This window comes from Opisthocomus hoazin, chromosome 1 (genome assembly GCF_030867145.1).
Source record: "Opisthocomus hoazin isolate bOpiHoa1 chromosome 1, bOpiHoa1.hap1, whole genome shotgun sequence".
Classification (NCBI taxonomy): Eukaryota; Metazoa; Chordata; class Aves; order Opisthocomiformes; family Opisthocomidae; genus Opisthocomus; species Opisthocomus hoazin.
Window position 1 is genome coordinate 72,983,571 of NC_134414.1, and position 23,111 is coordinate 73,006,681.

The window sequence follows — 23,111 nt, forward strand, 5'->3', positions numbered from 1 at the left end:
GCCAAGCTCTTTTCAGTGGTGTCCAGTGACAGGACAAGGGGCAATGGGCACAAACTGAGGCACAGGAAGTTCCGTCTGAACATGAGGAAGAACTTCTTCCCTCTGAGGGTGACGGAGCCCTGGAACAGGCTGCCCAGGGAGGTTGTGGAGTCTCCTTCTCTGGAGATATTCAAGACCCCCCTGGACAGGGTCCTGTGCAGCCTGCTGTAGGTGACCCTGCTTCGGCAGGAGGGTTGGACTAGATGACCCACAGAGGTCCCTTCCAACCCCTACTATTCTGTGATTCTGCGATTCTTCCTCACAGCTCAGTTAAAATTTACTTAAGATCAAAACCATTAGTCTTATCCTTCGTACGTCAATCAATTTAATTACATTAATGTTTAACAGGTTAAAATTGTTTTTTTTCATTTTAACGTTTTAGTTACAGTACTAATCATAAATTGAAGATTAAGTTGAATTTTTAAAAAGTATCCTATTTCTTACATGTAAGAACTCTGAACACTGAACTGTGGCAGACAAAAAATATATTCATCACACTCAGAAACGTGGCTACTAAGAGACCAAATGAGGACTGTATTGCCAATTAATACAAAATATAACAGAAACAATAAAATATAATAATTTTACATTAGGGTTGCCAGGCATTTTAAGAAATGTTTTTATTTACATTTTCAGAGACATTACAACCAAGTTACACTAGATGTTCATACAATGCAGGATAAAATACTGAATGTTACATAAATACAGGAAAAGATCAAATAAGCACTAAGATATTCTGAAATCAAAACAACATTTCTCATTCAACCCACCTAGTTATGTTAAACCAAAATCTGATTTTAATCATTAAAACTGTAATTATTTCAAAAGATAATTTGATAAGAGACCTCCCTGTCACTTATCAACCATAAAACAAATAAATGAATCTATAGAACTCTCTGAAGAGTCAAAGGTAACCAAGATTCATATCTGTAAGGTAAGGCTGGTATTTCTGATCTGCTTACTCCAGGGATCCAATTCCTTAGACTGCATGAGTCATGCAGCACTGCAGCATTATTTCACTTCTTTAAAAAGTATTGAAGAAAGCCATTTAGCATATAACGCAAGTTTTCATTTTCCTTTCTATGAATGAGGGAAATATCAACAACATTCCACATGATACAGGGTAACTTCTATAGTATGAGATTCTGTTTAATTTATTTATATGAAACAGTAAAAAAAAAAATCCAAATTTCAAGTAACACAGGTAGTTGGTACAAATGATACAGAACAACAATTAGACTGAAGGATAGTGCTAGTGACTTGTGCTTAGACTGGAGGCAAGAGAATTACTCCTCAACAATCCCAAATTCAACAGAATTGAGTTGAGGTTTATACGGAGGAAAGCATGATCTGGATTTGTAGTCCTATGCAGTTCTTGGATCATTTGGTGAAGAGAAAACAATTCAAACATCTTCTTATTGCTTCTGCAAAAGATTTTATATAATTGTCAACTGAAAATTGAGAGGTTTCATCTAAACATTAAAGAGTCTACAGAAAACTATTTTTTTTAATGAAGAAAAATGGGCATTATAGTGGGAGTTTCATACAATTCTTCTACGTTGCATATAATGTCTCTAAGCAGAAGGTTATCAACGCTTGGTGAGAAAAGTCTTGGCAAAAATCACCAAAAAATATCATTTCACTTGAGTAAGTGGTATTTACATATAGTATAATGAAAGCTCAAGGAAAAGCTATAATAGGGTTTCACTCATGTGAAATAAGATTCCAGAGACAATAAATAAAAACTTTTAAATAATTAGGGTTTCTGAGCAAATTTTACTTCTAGTATATTTCCAATGTAAGTTATGATTTTTATTATTTTACAGGAAAACATTTTTTTCCTCTAGAGTTCAATTTTGTTCCTAATAAAGTCAAATGAAAACCTCAGTTTTGTCAACAACTAAGTCAAATGTAAAAAATGGCTCAGTTTAGATACCTGCTTTTATAAATGAAACAATCCCATTAAGTAATGCACCAGAGGAACTCCACAGCACATTACTACTGATATGATGAAGACCTTTGTTACAACTCATAACCAGTCAGCAACAGGAACATATTTTATAAAGATTAACATTCCCAAAAGGGTTTAAATTGCCAAACACTTTAAATGTTGTTTTTGAAGGAAATGAAAAGTGATGAAACTTGAATGCAGGTCACAGATAAGGCTAAATTTTCAAAGCAGATTACGGCCAAGTACCTGAAAAACTGAAGGGGGGGGGGGGGGAGGGGGAGAAAGAAGTGTTCTCTTCTAAGCATTCTTATGATCTGCATACATAAGGAATATCTCCTCTTTAGGCTACTTTGTCTGGGTTTTTTTTTAGTTTGTACTCTGCAAATTGAACTAGATTTATATGCAAATTGTGAGTCTTGTCTTACACATCTGTGACACAAACAGTTTAAATTTAACTGGTAACAGAGAAAGTGCAGCATTTTCTATGATGGAGCAAACAAACAGCAAAACAGAGATGAGTTATTGAAAAAAGAGAAAGATAAAGGTCTCAAAGTTTGCCAATCTAACAGAATAATGGCAATAAAGGATTACTTTATTCTGGAGAGTTTTTGCAGTATAACACAGAGCTTTTCCAAAATCAGAATATCTAACTTTGAACTTCGAAGCAATACAGAGCAAGTACGGAAGAAGGATTCATTACTGCAGGCTTCCAGGAAAGGCTGTAAGGAACCTGTAAAAGAAAATAATTTTAACACTGTATCACAGAGCTGTTCAGGGAAAAGTAAAACAGCTATTGACACATTCAGAAGGCTATAAATGCCTCACGTTGTGCAACTATTAGAACAGTGAAATAATTCCATTTATGCTGAGCACATGATGCAAAACTAAGGTAAAACTAGGAACGGAAAAAATGCCAGTTCCTAACAGTTCTGACACTAATGACTGTTGTATTAAAACAAGGCCTGTTCCCTTGAGAACAAAGGAAAACAGGAAACAGGACAATTTTAAACTCAAATGAAAGTTCTTATCTTGAACACATTTATTCAATGCTCATTTATCATGGTTCTCTCCTTTTGGTTGTGTGAGAGGAACACTCAGCCGCGCAGAGAGACTCACATGGAAATATTTTAAGCTGCTGCAAATCACACGGACAGGGAGAGTACATGTAGATGCTCATGTGGTACCTGACAGCCTTTCATTATCAAAATACTGTCACTGTACTCTGTTTCAAGAATGGGAAAATACTAATCGAGAGGTAAAAGTAAGAGCTGGACAAAAACATTTAAACATCAACAAAACTCCTTTAAAATAGAGGATGAGTTTTTAAGTCCCACTGTATACCATTTCCCTCTGTCCTCTGTTCCCTTGTTATCTCATTCTTGGTTCTAATATTACAGATTAATTTATAGCAAAACCATACAGAAAATAAGTAACAATTGATTTTTTTGATAAAATCATATAGCATATATCTTTCATATACCATAGGGCACTTACATTAGAAAAACACAGATGTGAGGAAAATATTTTAATGTTTAGAAAATGCTAAAAAGATTTTTATGTGTTAATAAGAAACTGCAATATGCAAATTACAGCATGAACCAATAAACACAGACATTAAAAAATTCTTCACACATACACTGAACACTGTAATTTATAAATAGAATGTCAAGATGCTTTTATGAGTACAAAGAGGACTGGATGTATCTTTTGGTCAGAATTTTCCCTTTCCTTGTCCAAGGACATACAATTTATTAAATATAACAAGTAGCCTTGGAGTGAATTGAAGGTTTTAATTTATTTCAGGAGGCTTACTGATACAAAATCAGAACAAATGCTGCAGAAAACTGTTAGGAATAGGGTTTAAAAAAAAAAAAAATCAACTAGACCTTCCTGTTAGGAAGATCTTTCAAAACCCGTATTTTTTGCAAAACAATGGCATGTCATTTAGGACACCAACAAATTATCCTTGCCACCCCCCAGATGCTGAGCACATCTTATCATGCACTATACTAAACAGAGAAGCCAACGCGATTTGCGGGCCTTTGCTGGTTTACACCACCAGATGAAGAGACTGGGAAACCCAAATGCCTTCAGGACAGATCAGAGAAGCTATGGCTACATGTAACCTTCCCTCTCCTTTCAGTGGAAGTGCTTTTGGCGAATTAACTTAAAATAATGGATCCAACAGGCAGAATCCACAAAATATGTAATGGAATGTGTGGATAGAAACTATACAGATGCAGGATTATAGACTTTGGTAGCAAGGAGCCAACCCTGAAGCAATAAAAAGCAAGATGACAACTGATGTACTATGAAGTTTGGAAAAGGCAGGCAGACGTTTTGCGGTTTGCACAGCTGAAGTGTCCTCTATTCTCTACCCAAAGCAACACAGAACAATAATTATTCCAAAAGACATACATTATCAAGGAAATAAATGGTTATAAATTAATTTATTTATCTGTTCTACTTCCATGCTTCTTGCATTCTTTCTAGCATGTTCAATCCACCTGTGGTTTTATGGCTACTGTCCTCTCCCTTGTAGGACTATTTCCAGTTACAATGTCCTGTCTCAAAACTGTAACAGTAATAAATACAAAACAAGAATGAAAGTGAAGTAGAAATGTAAGCAGTAATCAGTAAAAAATATACTGAAAAAATGATAAGTACATATATATATGTCATTGTCAACTAGCAACTGCAGGTTACACCCACAAAAAAAAAAGTTGTAATAGAAAAGGTAAAAAAATTAGCAGGAATGCTTATGTAACAAGAGGTGCTTGGAATGAAAAGAAGCCTACAAGGAAAACAAAAAAGATCAGAAAAGAAAGCTATGCGTTGGAGGTCAGAAACTCTCTTAATAAAAAGGATAGCATGAAAAGTCAAGATAAGTCAGACCTCATTGAAAAAAAGTTCTCCCAGCCATTTAAGTAAAAATAGAACAAAAAAGAGGTAGTGAGGTCATCTGTGGTCAGCACAAGAAAGATGGGATAGAAGCTAATGGTATTTTAGTCTTCTGGGTGCAAGCTTTGGCTAATATGCTGGTTTTCAGGAGAGAGCTCTATCTTGATAAAAGGGACAAAAAAAAGTCACCCAAACTTGTAATTCCAAAAGAGTCCTTTAGTCAGGGACACCAGAACAGACTTCAGGATTCTGAAATAAACGTTGCCTCAATTTTATGACAAGCAGAGTCGAACAATTGCTGCTACTAAGACAGGAAGGAGCACTTTGTGAAATGAGAACAGCCAATGCAATATATATATGCTGAATTTGGACAAAAAAAAAAGGCAATCTGAACACATCTGCCCTTCAGTAAAACTCTAAAGATATTTTCAGGAACTAAAGGAGACAAAAAACAAAATAAAGTGTACTATAGGTTTATCCATAAGTATATATAGGTCTATAGGAACTGTAGCTATGTTGTGTCAGAGTAGTCAGTTTTGTTTGGTAAATAAATGCTACAGCAGCTGTAATTCAACTAGACTTCAATAGCGCATGATAAAGCAACACATGGGATATTATACTGGAGAAGACGCAAGTTAGTAGAAGGACTGGAAGGTGTGTAGTGTAAGGAATTGTCCAAAAGCAAAGCATAACATTTTGCCTTGAAAAGTGAACCTTATTTTTAAATACTGATTTTTGCAACTGGGCTTATTTAGTGTATTAATTAATGACTGTGGCATGAAAACAGGAGTAGTCTAAATAAATGCTATGCTGGAACTACCCATTTAGAAGGCAACAGGTATAAAATACATGAAAACCAGAAATATCTTACTTGCTAGAATAGCAAAAGCGTAAAGACAACACACTAAGAAACAACAAACATTTTTCTGGGAAAATCACCAATTAGAAACACCAGAGGATGAAAACTTCTGGTGTGCTAGTTGAACTAATTGCTAATCAAAGTAAGTCTATGAGCAATCAACATGGTCTAACCATTAGACGGATTCTAACGAGGCTTGAGAGAGAAAAACACCATTTTACAAATAATCTACATAGCTTTATAAACTGAAGCTATGCACTGTTATGGGTTACTCTGTTAAAGAAACCAGAAAAAGCCTAGTGAACTACCGGAATCACTAAAGGAATTGCAGCTCTTACAGAGGACACCTAAAGGAGCTTTGTCCCAACACTTTTTCTGTCAGAGCTCGCCTGCCTTGTTTTCCCTGCTCCCATATCTCCACTCCTGTAATTACCAGCTGAGAACTAAGCATAGTAATTCAAACACAATGACAAACTCAAATAAAGAAGTCTTTACATAAATAAACCTCACCTGGCATGACCTCTAATTCTGTAATCTCAGATTGCATGTAAGCAGAGAAATAAAGTTGGAAGCCTGACAACGCATAGATATTACTCAAACTGCACAAATTGTACTATCTACTTCAAAAAAAAAGCCTTTCTTTATGAAATTATTTTAATTATGTTACTGCTCTATATTCACCTTGAAAGTTACAGAAAAAATTTGGCTAATAAGTACAGGAGTCTGCTAGTCAAATACAAAATAAAAAATGTGTATTAAAGAATATTTTTTCTAATTAAATCATACTCTTTTAAATTAAACCATTTTACAGAAAGTGATAAAACTGTAAACTGCAAATGCAAGTTTAGTAAACTAAAGCAAATAAGATCCTATTTGAATAAATTTTACTGTTCTAAAGATTTCATAAATCAAATTGACTTGAAAAGGGGTATGTATATCCAAGTACTGATACAAACAATTCCTTTTTCCATGAAATACTTCTAAAAGGTTAGCACTCACATCTCCCTTCAAAACAGTATGCTGCTTATGAAGTACAGTATTACCCTGAATGAACAGTGAAGCTTTACTTACAAAGCAGCTACTTGGCTCTACTTAAGTTTATATTTAAGGGTCTGTTTTATTTCTTACTTTGGAGTGGATGAGACAGGGGTCCAAAATTCAGAATGGCTAAGCATTACACAACTGTTACTAGAAGGAGAAAATAATGACATGGACATTTTTTCTTATTAGAGAGAAGGTCACTGCTACCTCAATAGAAATCAAACGACATTATTCCATTTACGGCATTAATTTTTAAAACCTGTAAACATGTATTCAATCAAAGTATTCCAACTTAGCTTGCAATTAATTAACAAAAATGTGTGCAGACTTTTGGTGTACTTGCTTGCGTTCATCAAGTACACAGGTTAGTCCTAGCATTATCATAGGCTACATTTAACAGAATTAGAGATATTTATCTGTGGTTAAAATATTAAACTAAAACATCTATTAATCAAGTATCATTATTCACTGTTTTCAGAAGAATGAATAAAAAAATTACAAAGGTAAGACAGGATAATAGCGGAAGGATTTCCTTTTAAATAGTTTGTATTTCAATGTTTATCCCGCATAAGCTGTCAATCATTCATTTTGCTACAGTTTCAAACACAGTTCCTCAGGATAATTTCACATCTGCCCTTCACACAGGTGAGAGGGAATCCTACCCTAGTATGCTATTCACAGACTTGACATTTTTACCCTTTCGGTACAGCAGAATAAGCTCATTTGAGAAATTTCAATCCTGCAAACAGTTACAAGTAAAGATACTATGCTGAAAAGTACAGTTAAATTTTAATCTGTTTAAGCATACCGGCATTTTTTCCTCCATACCTTCACTGCTTGTAGTCTTTAAAGCCTTATAATGCAAAGACTCCAGAAAAAAATAAAGGAGTGGGTTTGGGTTTCCTTGACAGATTCTGACCACTGACTTTTTGGAAGTACCTGTAGCACAGTGTGAATTGTGGAATACCTAGGATTAGTTATGGAAACATTCCAACTTAAAAGAAGAGAGGGAGCGTGCATATAGGCAGTCCACACAAAAAGACTGTCTCCATAGTAAGAAGTTGTAATTATTTGCAAACTGAATTTTTTTATCTCCACTGGCTTGATTAACTTCCCTATGAGACGAGTAAATCTGGACACCTTGCTTATCCATGAGCATACTGCTTTCTTACAAAAAAAATTTGAAGTAAGGTTCAGTGAATCTGTAAATAAGCTCATTTTTGCAGTTACTAAAAATCTTAAGTGATGTTAATATGGCTAAGTAATCATATTCAAGCCCTACCAGAATGTGCTTTAACTTACAACAAGCACAAGAGAGTCATTTAGAGATTTTTTTTTTTGTTCAGTTTGCAATCATCTCAGTTTGAGAACAAGGACACACTAATGCAAAATATTTTCTCTGTAGAACAGAAGTAAGCTTGAAGACATAGTAAACACAAGCTCTATTCAAAGCAAAGGCCAGTGCTTTGTAATGTCTAACGAGCAAGTAAACTCTGATTTCCTCGAATGAACATAAGGTTGGGAAAGGGGAACCTACTAATCCACATGACAGAAGTCAGCTATCACTGCAGGAAGAATTTAAGATGTACACTGTCTTTGTGTAAAAGTGCAAAGGGTGAAACTGAGACAGGCAGCTCTCTGCTAATAGCAGATCCCAAATCAAGCATGAATCAGACTACAGTTCAACAATGGTGTTTTTAATAAGTGACTATAAATTCACTACATCCTTTGGAACCCTTTTAACTGATTCACAGGTAAAAAATCCACAGTAAGCTGTGTGAGAAGCAAGAAGACAGGAACAACAGTATTCATCAAGATTGTATACGACAAGTATTCAACTACAGGGTGATTTAATACTAATGATCTGATGTTCTTCAACACCCACAGAACAAATTTTCTTGCTGAAGTCATGCTACTTATTACTAGATTGTTTCCAGAAAACACTTCATGTCTGGCATCCAGGAACTCTCTTGAACAGTGCGTTGCAATTACTGTCCTAGAAACAAGATCTGCTGAGAAAAGAAATTTGTAGTCATAGGGAGAGAACTTTAGGGTATGAAGTTACACCCTGGAAGCCACTGGTGTCATACTGTAACAATCTGGATGATTAAAAGTAACTACTACTTTAATTATTAAACAACAATTTTAATGGCAATTTAAATGGGAAATGGTAAAAGGTTTGATAAGTAATAAATGCATTATAAGCCATTTGACTAAACTGAAACACATCAGTATTTAGCAGTTAACACATTTTGCTCCCAAAATTTCAAAGGTGGTCAGAGCACTGCATTTGTGCAAATCTGTCACCAAGCGCATTCAGAGTTTATCAAGTAGATTTAGTATCTACCTCCAGTAACAATACTATCAGAGAAGGTTTTGTTCTTACTTCTGTTATCAGACAGGCTCATAGCTTAGAAATGGGACTGAAAACCAAACATCGTGGCTTGGTAGCCCGCTTTCCTTACCTAAGGTATGGAAACCTTCAAAAGCCTTGGTACTGAAATCTTTCTTCGCTATCAAATCAGCAGGAACGTATCTCTTCCCATTTTACTCAATGGGAAGCAAGAAAGATGTCTTTATAGACCACTCCTTAGTTTTAAAGACCAAAAGAAGGAATTTTATGGCACTCATCTGAAGCCCCAGATATGAGCAAAACACCACCACCATCAAAAAAAGACTGCAGGACTTGCTCCCTCGAATTGGCTTTTATAAGTTAATCTTCACAGTAAAGGAAACATGGGCATCTTCCAGAAAACAAACACGGATTGAAACCCTGGTAATGGGCATGGAGAGCCAAATAAGAGCTTGAAAAGGATAAACCTGAATTGGTACTCATCCCATCTGACCATGAAACTAAACCAGCACTGATGAGACAGCGACAGTGAAAATACAGCTAAACCGCTGCTTTGGTGCTGTGCTCACCTCTATCAGCTATTGGAAAGTACATTTAAAATAGAAGACTGAACAGGCTGAAATGTATCAATTTATGCGCCATTATGGACATTTTTAGACAAAAATATTAGCAGAATGTAGTAAGAGAAAAGAGAGAAAATATCTCTGTTGAGTTGGCTTTCTACTGTCAGGTTCGTAACAAGCTGCTAACCCTCCCAACTGTGGATTTTAGGAGCAAACTATTACTTCCACTGAAGACAGCAGACTAAACCAACTAGACTTCAACTTAGGCCACTGAGCTCATCCAAAGGAAAAGAATCATTCCAGCATGCAAACAACATTAAATAAAATGTAAATTATTTAAAATTCTATTGTTTACCCTAAAATTACTTACATCTTAATTTCAGCTACTTATCAAGTTTCTAGCATAGGTTAAATGAAGCAAGTATTTGCTAGCAGAAAGAAAATGGTTAGGTAAGGACTCACTCCGTTGCAAAGTTTCTTTCCTGAAATGTAGTTACAGTAAAAGTAGTGGACAGAATCCACAGAAGTACTGGAAGATGACAAAAAGAAAAAAAAAAAAAGACTATTACAGCATGAAAGTAAGCTGAAACTGAAGTTATTTTGACACAAAGCAAACTTGCTTAAATTACTGCATAACATCTCTAGCAGCTCCTGTCACTCGTACGCCCTGAGGAGCTGGCCGAAACTAACCTCAACTTTTTTCACCTCTGACATTTAAAAGTCAGCCTTTTCTCCAACTATAAATGTTTTGGTATATTACAAGAACAGGAACCAGTATAACATTTTACCCTCCTCCTTAGGCCTTAATATTTTTGTAAAAGAGGTGAGGCAAACAAGATTGGCATATACAGATATATTTTCTGTATCCATGATGTACTGTTACAGTTCCAAAAACATTAATGATAGGGTCACAATGGTGAGACTATTTTTGGCTGGCACTATACTTCAGAATTGTAAAACAGCATGAAAACTCACTGATGGCTGGGAAATGCCTGTGCAGTTGGAATACTATCCAAGTCCTGATACCTAAACCATAACATAGTCTGGTGATATATATGCAATTTGAGATACCAATTTGATGAATACACATAACCTGAATCCTTCCAAGAAATAATGTGACTGTATTGTATACTATAACGTGGGCTCTGGAGATTTGCATGCTATGATGATGCATCTAAGTTTCAAGAAACATACACAAATAAGCTTCCCAAGGGTACCAAAAGTCTTCATTATTTCTTCACAGAATTCCTGCGGTGTTAAGATCACTGTGTTTTCTGTGGCCTAGCTGGACAGGTACGTTGGTGTTATCCACTCTCGTACAGAAGACACGTCAACTCAGACAAACTTTTCATGAAGCTGTGGACCTCAGGCATATTTTTTATTTATAGTTTTAAATGAGCTTGAAGCTAGTTTACAAAATCTACTAGATTGGCATCATTCCTGTGGAACATGGTAAGTTTTCACTAACCTGGAATCAAAAAGATTATAAAGAGTAAACCCTGATCCTAGTAGTGATCAAAAATGTTGCAACCTGGAATCTGAAGTAATACTAACAGAAGAACCAAAAAGAGCACCTTGAAGGTTGAAAGCCTGTCTTGTGGTTCTAATGAGGATATTATGACAAACGGTTTTATGACCAAGAACGCAAATGGAGAGACCTCTTGAGACAAAGGGGCTCAAAATAAGCTGATACTCCCCTTTTGTCTTTGGAGTAGGAATGAAATGCCTAAACCCTGATTACTAAGGTTATATTTTCCACTCTTCTGTCATCTCAGTGAACGTTCAGATGTTGCTTCAACAATATCTTGTCATGAAGGCATGGATGGAAAAGTAATGCAAGAGTACAAATTCACTGAAACTGTCTTTAATATTTACAGCTCATACCTTCTTGCTCTCGTTAGACCTGGGGATTCCAAGTCATTTTTCCTGAAATAAAGACTGTCACTAGAAGTTGCGTAGGGGTCATCTGGTGTCGTAACCTATGGTTCTTCCTTTGTACTTCACACAACCGATTTGTGTAGTGCAAAAAATCATCACCTGCTTCTTCCTTCAGACTGGAATACATAAGCTCACTGAAAATACAGAGGAGCTCCAAAATTCTTCATGAGCACAGAGTTTCATTAGCCTTTCAGCTGAAGGGGTACTGATCTTTAAAAGAAGTATCTTCTCTGATTTGAACTCCAACCCTGAAAATTCTCTTCATCAGCCACAGTCTTAAGGGATGTGCCCAAACATCCAAAAGCGTGTGCAGGCACATGGCATACAAGGTGGCATGATACATAGAGATTTTGGCTGTCAGCTGCCTCTCACCATATAGATTTTACTTCTTCCCACTGCTCTGTTAGGAGTCTTTTTATAAATAGGCTATCTGTTTAATATTATTAAAGTTAGCCTTACCTTGACAGAAGCACATGGTAAGTGTCAACACACATTTAGAGAATGTCAGAGAAGTAGATCTTGCCAAACAAATTCTGGTTTACTGTCCTTTTATTATTTTTTTTTAATTTTTAAGTGATCCTTTTTGCTTTAATCTTTGCCAAATAGTAGCCATAAGATGCTGACACAGTGCAAAGAAAGCCCTAGAAAGAACGATGGTGTCTCTAAAGGGCCAAAAAATGATGCTGCAGTTCTATTACAAAAAAATTCCTTGTTAAATGGTATTCTGAGCCTACCAGGCAAAAAAAAAATAGTACAGAACATTTAACACACCATTTGGCTTTCTGGCCACAGTTTCCAGGAGGAAATGATGAATCTCAACTTCATGCATTTTTTTCAGGTTTTGAAATGCCCTGAAGCCATCCTCTGGACTATCTTATGATCTAGCAAGCCTTCTCAGACAAATAAATCACTCTAGAATTAATTATTCCTCCATCTCTGCCTGCTGATCCTTCTCTTCCTTGTGAAAAAAAGATCTAACAGAAGGAGGCAACAATCAGAACAGCAGAAGATATTGCGTATGAATGCATATCCTGAGCTGGCCAGGACTGACAAGCATATAATAATGAAGTCATAGGTAGACAGAGAAAAAAAAGTACTGAAATATGTTACCTTTCAGTCCTCCACCATTTCCCACTGAAATGGTAGTGTCAGGACTCTCCCAGATTCTTGATGTGAAACTCCTTAACAGAAATGGAGATGGAGTGCATGAAAGACTGTGCGCCAGTAAAGATGCACAGCAATAAGACCATGAATTTTAATTTGCCATTAAGGTCTTGTATATAGATAGAAAACAGATGACACCAATGCACTGCATTTGACATCATGTTGTCAGTAACTGAATGTCTTATCAGCACAGTCAACATTGTAAGAACTTGGATCCTGGACCCATTGTACTGGCTATACTATGAAGCCAAAAGGAATGACACTGATCTAAAAGATGAAAACGTGCATACCAAAACCAAATCAGTTAACAGGCTTAAGCAGTATTGCAGACTCTTCTTATAATTTCTATCAAAGCACCGAAATAGCTGTCTTAGACTAGCAGGTACATTCTTCTTATGCAGCTTAAGTAACTTTCCTTAACATATGAGGGAAATCTAGGTTTCACTTCTGAAACAGGAGGAAGAGAATTTCTTACAGGGAACAGAATCTACATGAGGACCTCAAACAAGCCTGGACTGTATGGAACCATTAACATTCATTGCTTACTATAGCAAAAGGTACATGCAGTTACAGGGAAGTGTAGTGCAACATAGTTTTTTCATATCTGATTCACATCTTTCAGCATGGACAACTAAAATTTGAATCACTAAAATACTTCATAAAAAAATTAAAACATAAAAAATTAAGTTATAGAAAAGAATATCCAGAAAAAAAAAAGCACTGTCTTTTTTTCCAACTTGATTTCTAATCACTTCAGCTCTAACGGTAATATTTTTTGAACAAAAATATTAGAATACTCCTACATAGCCAGAAAATTATTGCAGACAGTTGAAAGAATGCCAGAGTTCCATATCTTACAGGAAAAAAAAAAAGTCTAGACTTTGTCCCCTGTTGGTCGGATTCTGTCTTTGTGGGTAACAAGACTATATTTTAGTATATTGGTCAGCTACCTACGACTTCATATATAAGGCTGCACACCAATACAACTTTGAAGTTGAGCATAAATTCCTGTTTTAATCTAACAGGAGCTCTCTGAATACTCCCTGCCTTCTTCTAGTTTGTCTTTTAATGACTTTTTAATAGGAAACTTACAAAGGAATGAAAATATGATTTTCCATCAACAATACTTCTTCTCATTGCTAACAATTTCTTGCAAAACACTAACTATGTACTGGAAAAGAGCAGAACATGCCTATAACTTGAGTATTGGCAATTTATTCTACCAAAGAGAAAAGTCTGCATAAAGCTTCATATCCAGCTGCCAACAAATAAATTCTCAACCAGACGTGAGTTCAATTAAACACTACTCCTCCTTCCCTGATTTCACATATCTATGTATCTTCTCTGAGAAGCAACAAGGTAAAATGTGAGTCTCTCACAATATATCCGTTATTCTTCAAACTGCAGGCATCTAGCGTATCAGAACAACTACTGCTAGGGAATAGAAGATGTACTGTTACTGGCATTACTCAAAGTAATACCAGACACCATCCACCTTGCTTAGGTTACTTTTGCGCATACAACTCTCTCTTTCCCAATCACTTTACTAATCATTGTTATGAGTATTAGGAAGAATACTGTAGTGTGAGACTACACTACCTACATGGTCAGAAAAAGAATCTGCAAGGAAGAACAAAACCTTAGTTCAATATTTCTGCCACTTATCTCGCTACAAAATGTCTCTTCCTCAATGCTGTCCCATCCTAAGTAAAACGCACTTTCTGTTTTTACCACTGCAACACATCATAACAAAATACTTCCAAAACAACAATATACATTTCAAACATAGCAGCAGCCCCTTTCCCTTTTCTGTTCTAAAAGGCAGTGAGTGATTTTTATGTCTAAAAAAAAACAGCCACAGGTTTATTCAACACGGCACTGGAATGCCTCACTCTCTACCTTCACGTTCATCCAGTTGATTACCACCTGATTCTTAGCCTGTATCACTTGAAAAAATGTTGTGACAAATAAGATTAACCCTTTTATAGGCCCACAGCACAGTTCCAGCAAAACATAACCATATCAGCACAGTAAAACTCAGCAAATCATAACCATCTCTTCTAGAAATGCCATTTCCAATTATTAGAAACTGAAAAATGACTGGGGATAAGCTGTTCATTCAAACTAGAAAAAGAATTTAAATAAAGCGTATTTTTCATGTCCACCTGCTGGCAGGTTTTCAGGATACGGCTTCCCCGGCACAGCCTGACTTCAAAGAAAAACACCAGTAAGGTAAAACAGCGGAATAAACTGAAATGTCAAATCAAAAATAGCAACAAAAATTTCACAACATTAAATAAGAAAGCAACCAGGACAAAATATAAAGCATAGGTGCTGAGAGGGAGAAGAAAAGACAACGCAGAAAGACAGACAATTCAGAAACGTATTTTGTCTCTAATGAATTTACACAATACAAATGAATGCTAATACTAGATTAGATTATTTATACAAAAGAATCATGCTATTTTTATGTTGTATTTATGCTTACCTCACCTGTTTTAATAATGATTTTTTTTTTAAATTACCCAAATTTACCAGATTCCATGGTCATCTGAAGTAATCCATCAAGAGCACTGGAAAGCAGACCTCTACTGGATACTTTTAAGTGACTCAATATGACAGGCACACATTGGTATTCCAAAAATAAGGCCTTCCCTTCATCTGTCTTCAAGTCTGTGTGAAGGGAATCAAACGCCTGAGCCAGGTAATCCACTGAAAGATATGACAATACAGGCAACAAAACTTCTATAATCATAGTTCCATTAAGCAACATGTAAACAACTATCCTGAGAGTTACTGTTGCAGATATATACTTCAAAGTTAAATGCCTGAAAACATTAAATTTTATCTTTATTTAAAGGCATCCTCTGACTGTTTTTATTCCTTAACAATTTGTTGTGAGTGGAGAAAAAGACTAACTACAACTCATATGTTGAAGAAAAATATACTTACAAATATAAAGCCTTTCTAATATTTTGCTTAAGCGGACAGAAATTACAAGCTTGCACAGTTTGAGACAATGTTGGTTTCAACATCTGGGAAACCCCTGTTAAAGGAGTCAAGGGCTGATTTGTCTAAATGAGAGCAATCACTTTCATGAGAGCAACGACTCCTATTTATTTCTACAAAAAGCTTAGTTTATGTTTCAGTGCATACATTTTATGTACTCATCCATTGTGGAGTACACTAAATTATATGAAGAATGTAGATTAAGTGAACCAACCAAATTTTCTTATTTTCCTGATGTCAAATCTTTCTCTGTATCTTGGAATAGCACTGATCATCAGGAACGCAGAAAATTAAGTACATGGCAATAATTTATCCGGTAGCAAACGTTTAACTAGAGTGCCATCTGCTGGGTACTGACATTTTGAAGGAAATGGGATATATGTTCAAATCAAACGTGCTACTTAAATCACTAGATCATTAGTGCCATGTGGTCAGAGTGATCAAAATTCATATACAGTGATATTCAACATATGTTTAACAACAGATCATATGTTCCATGTTATAGAAGCCAGCAGTAAAAAGCAACCATGAGAAGCTAAACTGATTTATTCTAATCAACAGTGATCATCTGCTTAGGGTAAGCCTCTGCAATAACTATTTTTTGTATTGCAATTCTTTTTGCATTGTTTTTATCAAACACTTCTAGAAATGTAAGTCTCAATTTAAGAGTAATTATCATGCTTCACTAAAATATCTTGACTGAAATAGTTCCGTTCAACAGCTGAAATACTGTATTTGTTCATTAATGATGTCAGAGTGGTCTTCCAACACATTTAAACCCTGTGTTTACTGTAAATACTCACAATATAAATACCACACAGGTCAGTTAAGCATAAAGACATACTAATCTGCTTAACCATCTAATCCAGAAGACTGACTTCCATGAACGAGAACACTGTTCCTTATCTATGGATTTAAAATCTTTGACATCCCTGATTGGTGTCAATCAGGGTGCCAGAGATAGCAGCAATTTTGTGATGTGGATCTCCACTGTCTAAGAAATAGCCCCAAATTCATAACATATTTCATGGAGGAGACTGAAAAACAAAAAAAATCCAGATGCTAAAGTAGGCATCTGATTCTGACATTCTGGCATGGTTTTGCAGGATTACCTGGAAAATTAACATCTCTGTAACCTGTCTCCATCTCTCTGTGTTACTAGCAGAGTGGATGTGTTACTAGTAAAGACATTTTAAAATACAAACCATACTGAGAAGAAAAGAGAGCAAAAAAAGAATCATGGAATAATTTAGGTTGGAATGTATTCCAATCCTCCTGCACAAAGCAGGATCATCTCTAAAATTAGGTTCGATTGCTCATAATCATAACCCCACTGAACAATTATTTGCTATCAAAATGATCTGTGCTTTTAAAATGTCTTTGAACAAGAAAAAATAAGTGGTTAGCACAACAACAAGCTGGAAAAGCATTATAGATACATTCATTCTTATGCTATCCTTGCAAACCCTATTCTTGCAAAAAATCCTAGTTATGCGGCACCACAGCACTCCTAAGTTGCTGCAGGTAGGCAGTAATCACCTCTTACACCAGCTCTTAATGGTATACAATTAGTGTTTTCTGCCAGACTTCCATAAAACATGATTTGCAACACCTCCTGTTCCCTATTTCCCTTGAAGAGAGAAAAGGCTTCATAACTGAAGGCAGCAGTTAACAAAGCAGCTGAGAGAACAGTTACTCTTTCAGATATATTTTCCACATTTTTTTTCACCCTGTCCAGACACAATCTGATTCTTATTAACTCATAGCGTCTACTTTGAAACTTTTACCTTCTCCCTCTCCCATGAGGCAGGGAAGACCCAGCTTCCTCTATTTCTTTACAACACAAAATTATAAAGGTTTTAAGTAGAGAATTCCATTTCACACTACTGTTATACATCTCTGCTAGTGTGAAAGGTGGGAGGATCCTGGCAACAAAGTGGAAACAGAAAAAACCTCACAATGAAAGGAAAGAGTCACTCACCCTGTGATGCCCCCCTATGCAACCCGCTGATTCTTTTAGGTTAACAAAAGGCAGAAGCATGAGCTGAAAATCATACAGCTGTTTCAGATACAATACTCCCCTAACAGGCACTGAAAGCTGTCTGGGATATATTGTTCATATATCAAGAGGATATTTGAATTTTTTTTTTTCCCCAAGATAAATACAAGCAAGTCTTTATACAGGCAGAAGCTCAACTTGCTAATATCTGGAAATTACACTGCATTCAAGATTCAGAAGTGACCTATCAACTCTGCTGCTTTTGGGCTGATGGACTCTTTGCACAGGTGAACAAAATCACTTCACAGCAATTATTGAAGCCATTCTTGAATTAAAACAATAAAGACAAAAGAGAGAGTCAATAATAGAAGTAAAAAAGAGACATTCTTTTGGATTACTCATCAAATCTGCACATTTATCAATTAAGTACCTTTAAGCATAATTCAGATTACATACTACTGCTGAAGTTCTCAAAGACGACATATAAAATAGAAATACGCAAGAATTTGTTTAAATTACCAAAGTTAATCTGTAAGTTAATTTAAAAATATCTCTATAAATCAGATCGATTGAAGGTTTTTCTTCTTTATGTTCTGACAGAAAAGTGTACACCAATCTCTATGTCAAAAGGATAAGGAAGGAACGCATTAAAAATCTGAGTTTGTGCCTCTTCTCATAGTGTGCTCAACACTCAGAACTCACAAGAAACTGTCCATTTTTGTCATCACTTTAAAGAAAATGTTTTAGTCTTCTTAGATTATATCTGTTTTCAAAGAATGCCTCACTGCGAAGATTTACCACAACATTTTGAAAACCGCGCAAGTGGAGTAACCTGTCATGATTTGAAGCAGTATTTTCAGAGCTGTGTTATCTCCTGATAAACCTTGTTTGCTTTTGCCTTGTTAACAAAGTACATTACTGCACTACATCAACATAAGAATTCTGGAAGATTTTGGATAAAAAGGCCACTTTTCATGCTACACAGGTAGCTTTGAAGTCTAAAACATAAATAGAACATTGTGCCTTTGTAAATTAGCCTGTGAAACAGTGAAATCTGAATGGACAATCATATTAAGAACTGACAGTTTCAATAAGTAGCGTTTTTCAGTGTTGATAATGTTTTACGGATAGCCATTTGCAGTGCCAGATTTGGTAGTAGAAGAGGGGAGCAGTAGACAGGTAAAGGCTGGAGTATGAACTGTATACTAAACTCAGACCAAGGGACAAAGCAATTTCAGGACATACATTGTATCACAATTCAATCTAACAATTAGAATCCACTACACGAGTGGCTTTCTCTATGTGACTACAGATACATCAGAAATATCTATGAACATCAGATTTATCTACGAAGGTAAACGCAGCAAAGTTGTAACTATGTCAGAAAAGAAACACTTGACAGTGCAGATGATCAGCCTTTCAGAGGCCAGGTAAACAACCTACTCGCTTAAAGAGGACAGTGAAAGTCTAGAACTGTGCAAAATCTGCTACTTATTTCAGCTTATAAAGGAGCAATTAGCTGTGCCTTTCTGAGCAGTAAAGATGTTGGCAATCCAACCACTGCTGTAGTGACAGTTTGACAGAACTACCAACGTCTCTCTTCCCCTTCTTCAGAAATGTTGATTTGTCTGGCAAGAAGTTGTCATACTAAAAGGAGCACATACATTCCAACACGAAATGAGTAACAGCAAGATTCATACTTGTTTCCAGTATATTTTGCTTCATAAGGTAGCAAAAATCAAGTAAAAGCGCTTTTCACTAATAAAGCACAGAAGACGCTACAGTATCACTGAAATATTTTTTTGTCCAAGCACATGACTGCAATAAATACACCCATTTTAAAAAATTAGAACTTACCTTGTGTCACTGTTTTAAGCACAATTAAAGTTGACAGAAACCTCAAAGGCATACAGGAACTCTTAAAGAAAGCTGCAGACTTTGATTTACTCTCTGTAGAATGTTCAGAAGAACTATGTGGGTTTCCCTTGCTTACTATGCCTTTGAAAATATCTTCGCCAAGTCTCCTCATTGTTGATGTCATTGTTGCATGCTGTTTCAAAGAATGCATACAGTTAGTGTAAACATTAAAACACATTCAAATCCTGTGTACTATGTAGAGATACATACGTTCACCTAGGAATTAAATATTAAATAGCAAATGGTTTGACTATGTATTGGAATATAATCTGCATAGGAGATACTACTTTGTGTTCCAAAAGCAGCTGAACAACATCATCATGGCACCTTATCAACACATACTTCACAAAGAGACTAGTTAGCGAGGGTCCCTGCTACGCTGACATTATTTAAGTTGCCTCTCGTTCCAGAACAAGCTCAGCTTCAGTCAACTCTACTTCGTAAGGTTGCCTGAAGTTATATCCTGTAAAAGCATTTACAGAATCAAGATCTAAACATGAACCTTAAGAACACAATAGGTTTAAGACCTATTAGACTTTTTATCATAAAGTACACAGAAATATTACTTCAGAATCAAACTTCACATTATGCTTATTTAAGATATAGATTCTTATTAGCGCTAAACCCAACAGCCTACTATCTACTGAATTTAAACTCTAGCTATTTACAAAGTTTCCTACCTTTTGCTTTATCAAAAGCACTATTGACAGCATTAGGTACTATATTGAGCCTTCATAGTATGGCTACTGTCTTTTCCTCTATTTTACTGCTAAATATTTTCTTACAGCATACTAGTCAAAAGGAGTAAGTAATGTCTTGTGGTAAGACACTGAGCAGCAAACAGAAAAAACAAAATTCCTTTGCTGCTTTACCACACACTTTCATCAATTTCTCATGCATAAAGTGAACCTAAAAATACTGACTCTTTTAGTGCAAAAGTTTTGTAAATACACATGTAAAAATGTAATTTCTGAGATGCCTATACATCACAACAGTTATCACATACTTACGCAAACTATGTTTAGATACACAATACAAATTTAAAATTAACTTGAAAAAGAATTTGCCATGTATCCTTGGTAAACACTATGAATTTATGTTTTGCAAAGACAGCAGAGTTTCTTTCATATATACTACCTGAAAACATTCACTTTTCCTATGTATTGAAAACACAAAATCCATTAATATCTTCTGGGAATCTAGTTTCAAAAAAATCATACTGCAAGAGGACTACTTGTATTACCTGAATACCACTGTCTAGATGTCTTATAGACCAGTAAATAAATTTAATCACAGGCATGTGAAGTTTAGGATTCACCAATGGCATACACCGGAGTTGCTCAGCAACTATAGGCAAAAGCTGTAAAAATATACAAAAGTAAAATTACACGCAGTATTTGAACCTACTGTACATGCTAATCTTAAGTGAAAAAAAAACCAAAAAAACCTCCCAACTCTCTCCTGGAGTTTAACAGATTACGTATGCAAATACTCACTGGGCAGATCCAGTATAGGTAACAGAATTATACGCATACACAAATTTTAAATTTTACAGAGGTTTACATGCAAAAGTGGAGATACATCATGTGAGCTCGATCTCAGTAAATCAAATCCCAATGGCTGTAAATCTTTACTATAACGAATAAAAGCAGTAAAAGAAGATTTTCTGAACACCTCACTGATTTCCAGACCTTGGTATCCCCAGAGATAAAATAATAAAACTGTTAAAAGTGCAGCACAGTATCACCTTTTATCAGTCATAAATTGAAACTTTCGTATCTAACGTAGGCATCTAAGTATTTTGTATTAGACATGTTTATCTCCTTAGAAAATAAGGAATTATGTGCAGTATTACACATAAAACAAGACAAATTATCAACCGACAGAAGTGACCTGAAATAAAATGCTAAAACTCTCACAAGTTGAGACTGAACACCACACTTTTCCTTAAAAATGATCTGTATGCTTTATGAATGACAAGTCATCTATTATATCTCACTGCCAGAATTAATACTGACTTATTAACAGTGATTTTGTTTTTACTATTGTATCTAAAGCCTGTATAAAACAGGCTGATCTGTTATATTCTCAAAGTCATTAAAAAAACCCCCATAAATCCAAAAACATATCAACACAAGCAAACAATCTGAACCCCTTTACCTTCATACACCTTTCCTGGGTGCAGGTTTTTTTGGAGGTCTGGGTAACCAGAAGTTTGTGACTGTCTTCCCTTTCTTCTTGTAGCTTTATTTCGCTAAGATGCTGGTCTGAGACCCAATCCATAAGAGAAGTTACGAGCTCATAAACTTGTGAATTCAGTGGTAGCTGTAATACATCCACAAGAGCAGATATTTCAGCTTTCAAGTTAATGATTTTTCTAAGCCACAATAGTAACACACTGAAACATATGAGAGTACATTAGTTCTGAAATTTTATGCAGAATTTAAAGGATGATGAGCATATGCCTGATAAAATCTAGGAGGTAAGTTACCGTATTGGGAGCTTGTGGAAAATGTTATGTTTGAGGAAACGGTGATCTTGAACAGGCCACATGTGCTCTGTTTGGCCTTGTACCTTGGGTTTGAGAAGCCTGTATGTTATTAATATAATCTGTAACTTACAATATCACTGGGAAGGGAAAACTGTGTGTGGATCAAGGAGTGGATGATGGTGATCCTGACCCGGAGACCACCATACATCAAGCAGTCAGAGATCCACACCACAGTTAACCCGAGCAGGTGCAGCCTGTGCTGTGCTGCACTGATCAGTCAGCTGCAGAGTCTGTCCTGTGCTTGGCTGCATGATGAACTCGGCCACCTCTCCGTAACAGGAGCCTGCAGGCAGCTCCCACTTGGTACCAGTGATTATGCCTCCTGCCTGGCCTTGCCTTTGTCTAAAAAGGCAACAAGAACTTTTCCTGTGAACGTCCTTCATGGACAGAGTGGTTTTCTTGCAAGAAAATGATATCAGAGCTTGAATGGCTGAAAAGAAGGAGGTTCTCGCCATGGACAGGACATGGGCTCCATCTAATGCTGCATAAATGCAAGGTTCCCAGCATTTGAAGGGATGTAATATTTACTCACTACCTATATTTCTCCTTTCACTCTGCTTTATTAAAACAGTTATTTCATTAAACCATTTGTTGTCAGGCCTCTTACAGAGATCCAGAAAGAATCCTGCATCATTTCTCTCTCTCTCTCACACCTCGCTCCCCTCCCCACTGCAGAACAGGTACTACTTATGATGGTTTCTGAGAGTGAAAAAAAATGCACATAATTTCTGTTGTACTTAGACAAATGGTTACAAAAGGCCTGGGAAAAGACTTCCACATACAGAATCACTCCACTTTGTAATTCTGGCCAAATGAATTACAGGAG

The 23,111-nt window shown here is 35.9% G+C and overlaps 1 protein-coding gene across 3 annotated transcripts in view; it reads right to left on the bottom strand.

The window, feature by feature from the left end:
• Positions 1–501: 501 nt before the first annotated feature.
• The window catches only part of CCDC138 (coiled-coil domain containing 138), a 35,723-nt gene continuing 13,113 nt past the window's right edge, over positions 502–23,111 (bottom strand). For 2 of the 3 annotated variants that reach the window (XM_075425633.1, XM_075425612.1), the window contains 6 exons: positions 21,895–22,059; positions 20,978–21,094; positions 19,675–19,867; positions 15,345–15,521; positions 2,582–2,720; positions 502–1,463 (listed from right to left, as the gene is read on the bottom strand). In XM_075425633.1, the coding sequence (XP_075281748.1) occupies positions 1,292–1,463; positions 2,582–2,720; positions 15,345–15,521; positions 19,675–19,867; positions 20,978–21,094; positions 21,895–22,059 (963 nt within the window). In that variant the 3' untranslated portion in view covers positions 502–1,291. The remainder of the gene's footprint in view (positions 1,464–2,581; positions 2,721–15,344; positions 15,522–19,674; positions 19,868–20,977; positions 21,095–21,894; positions 22,060–23,111) is intronic. The other variant, XM_075425623.1, reaches the window with a different exon arrangement.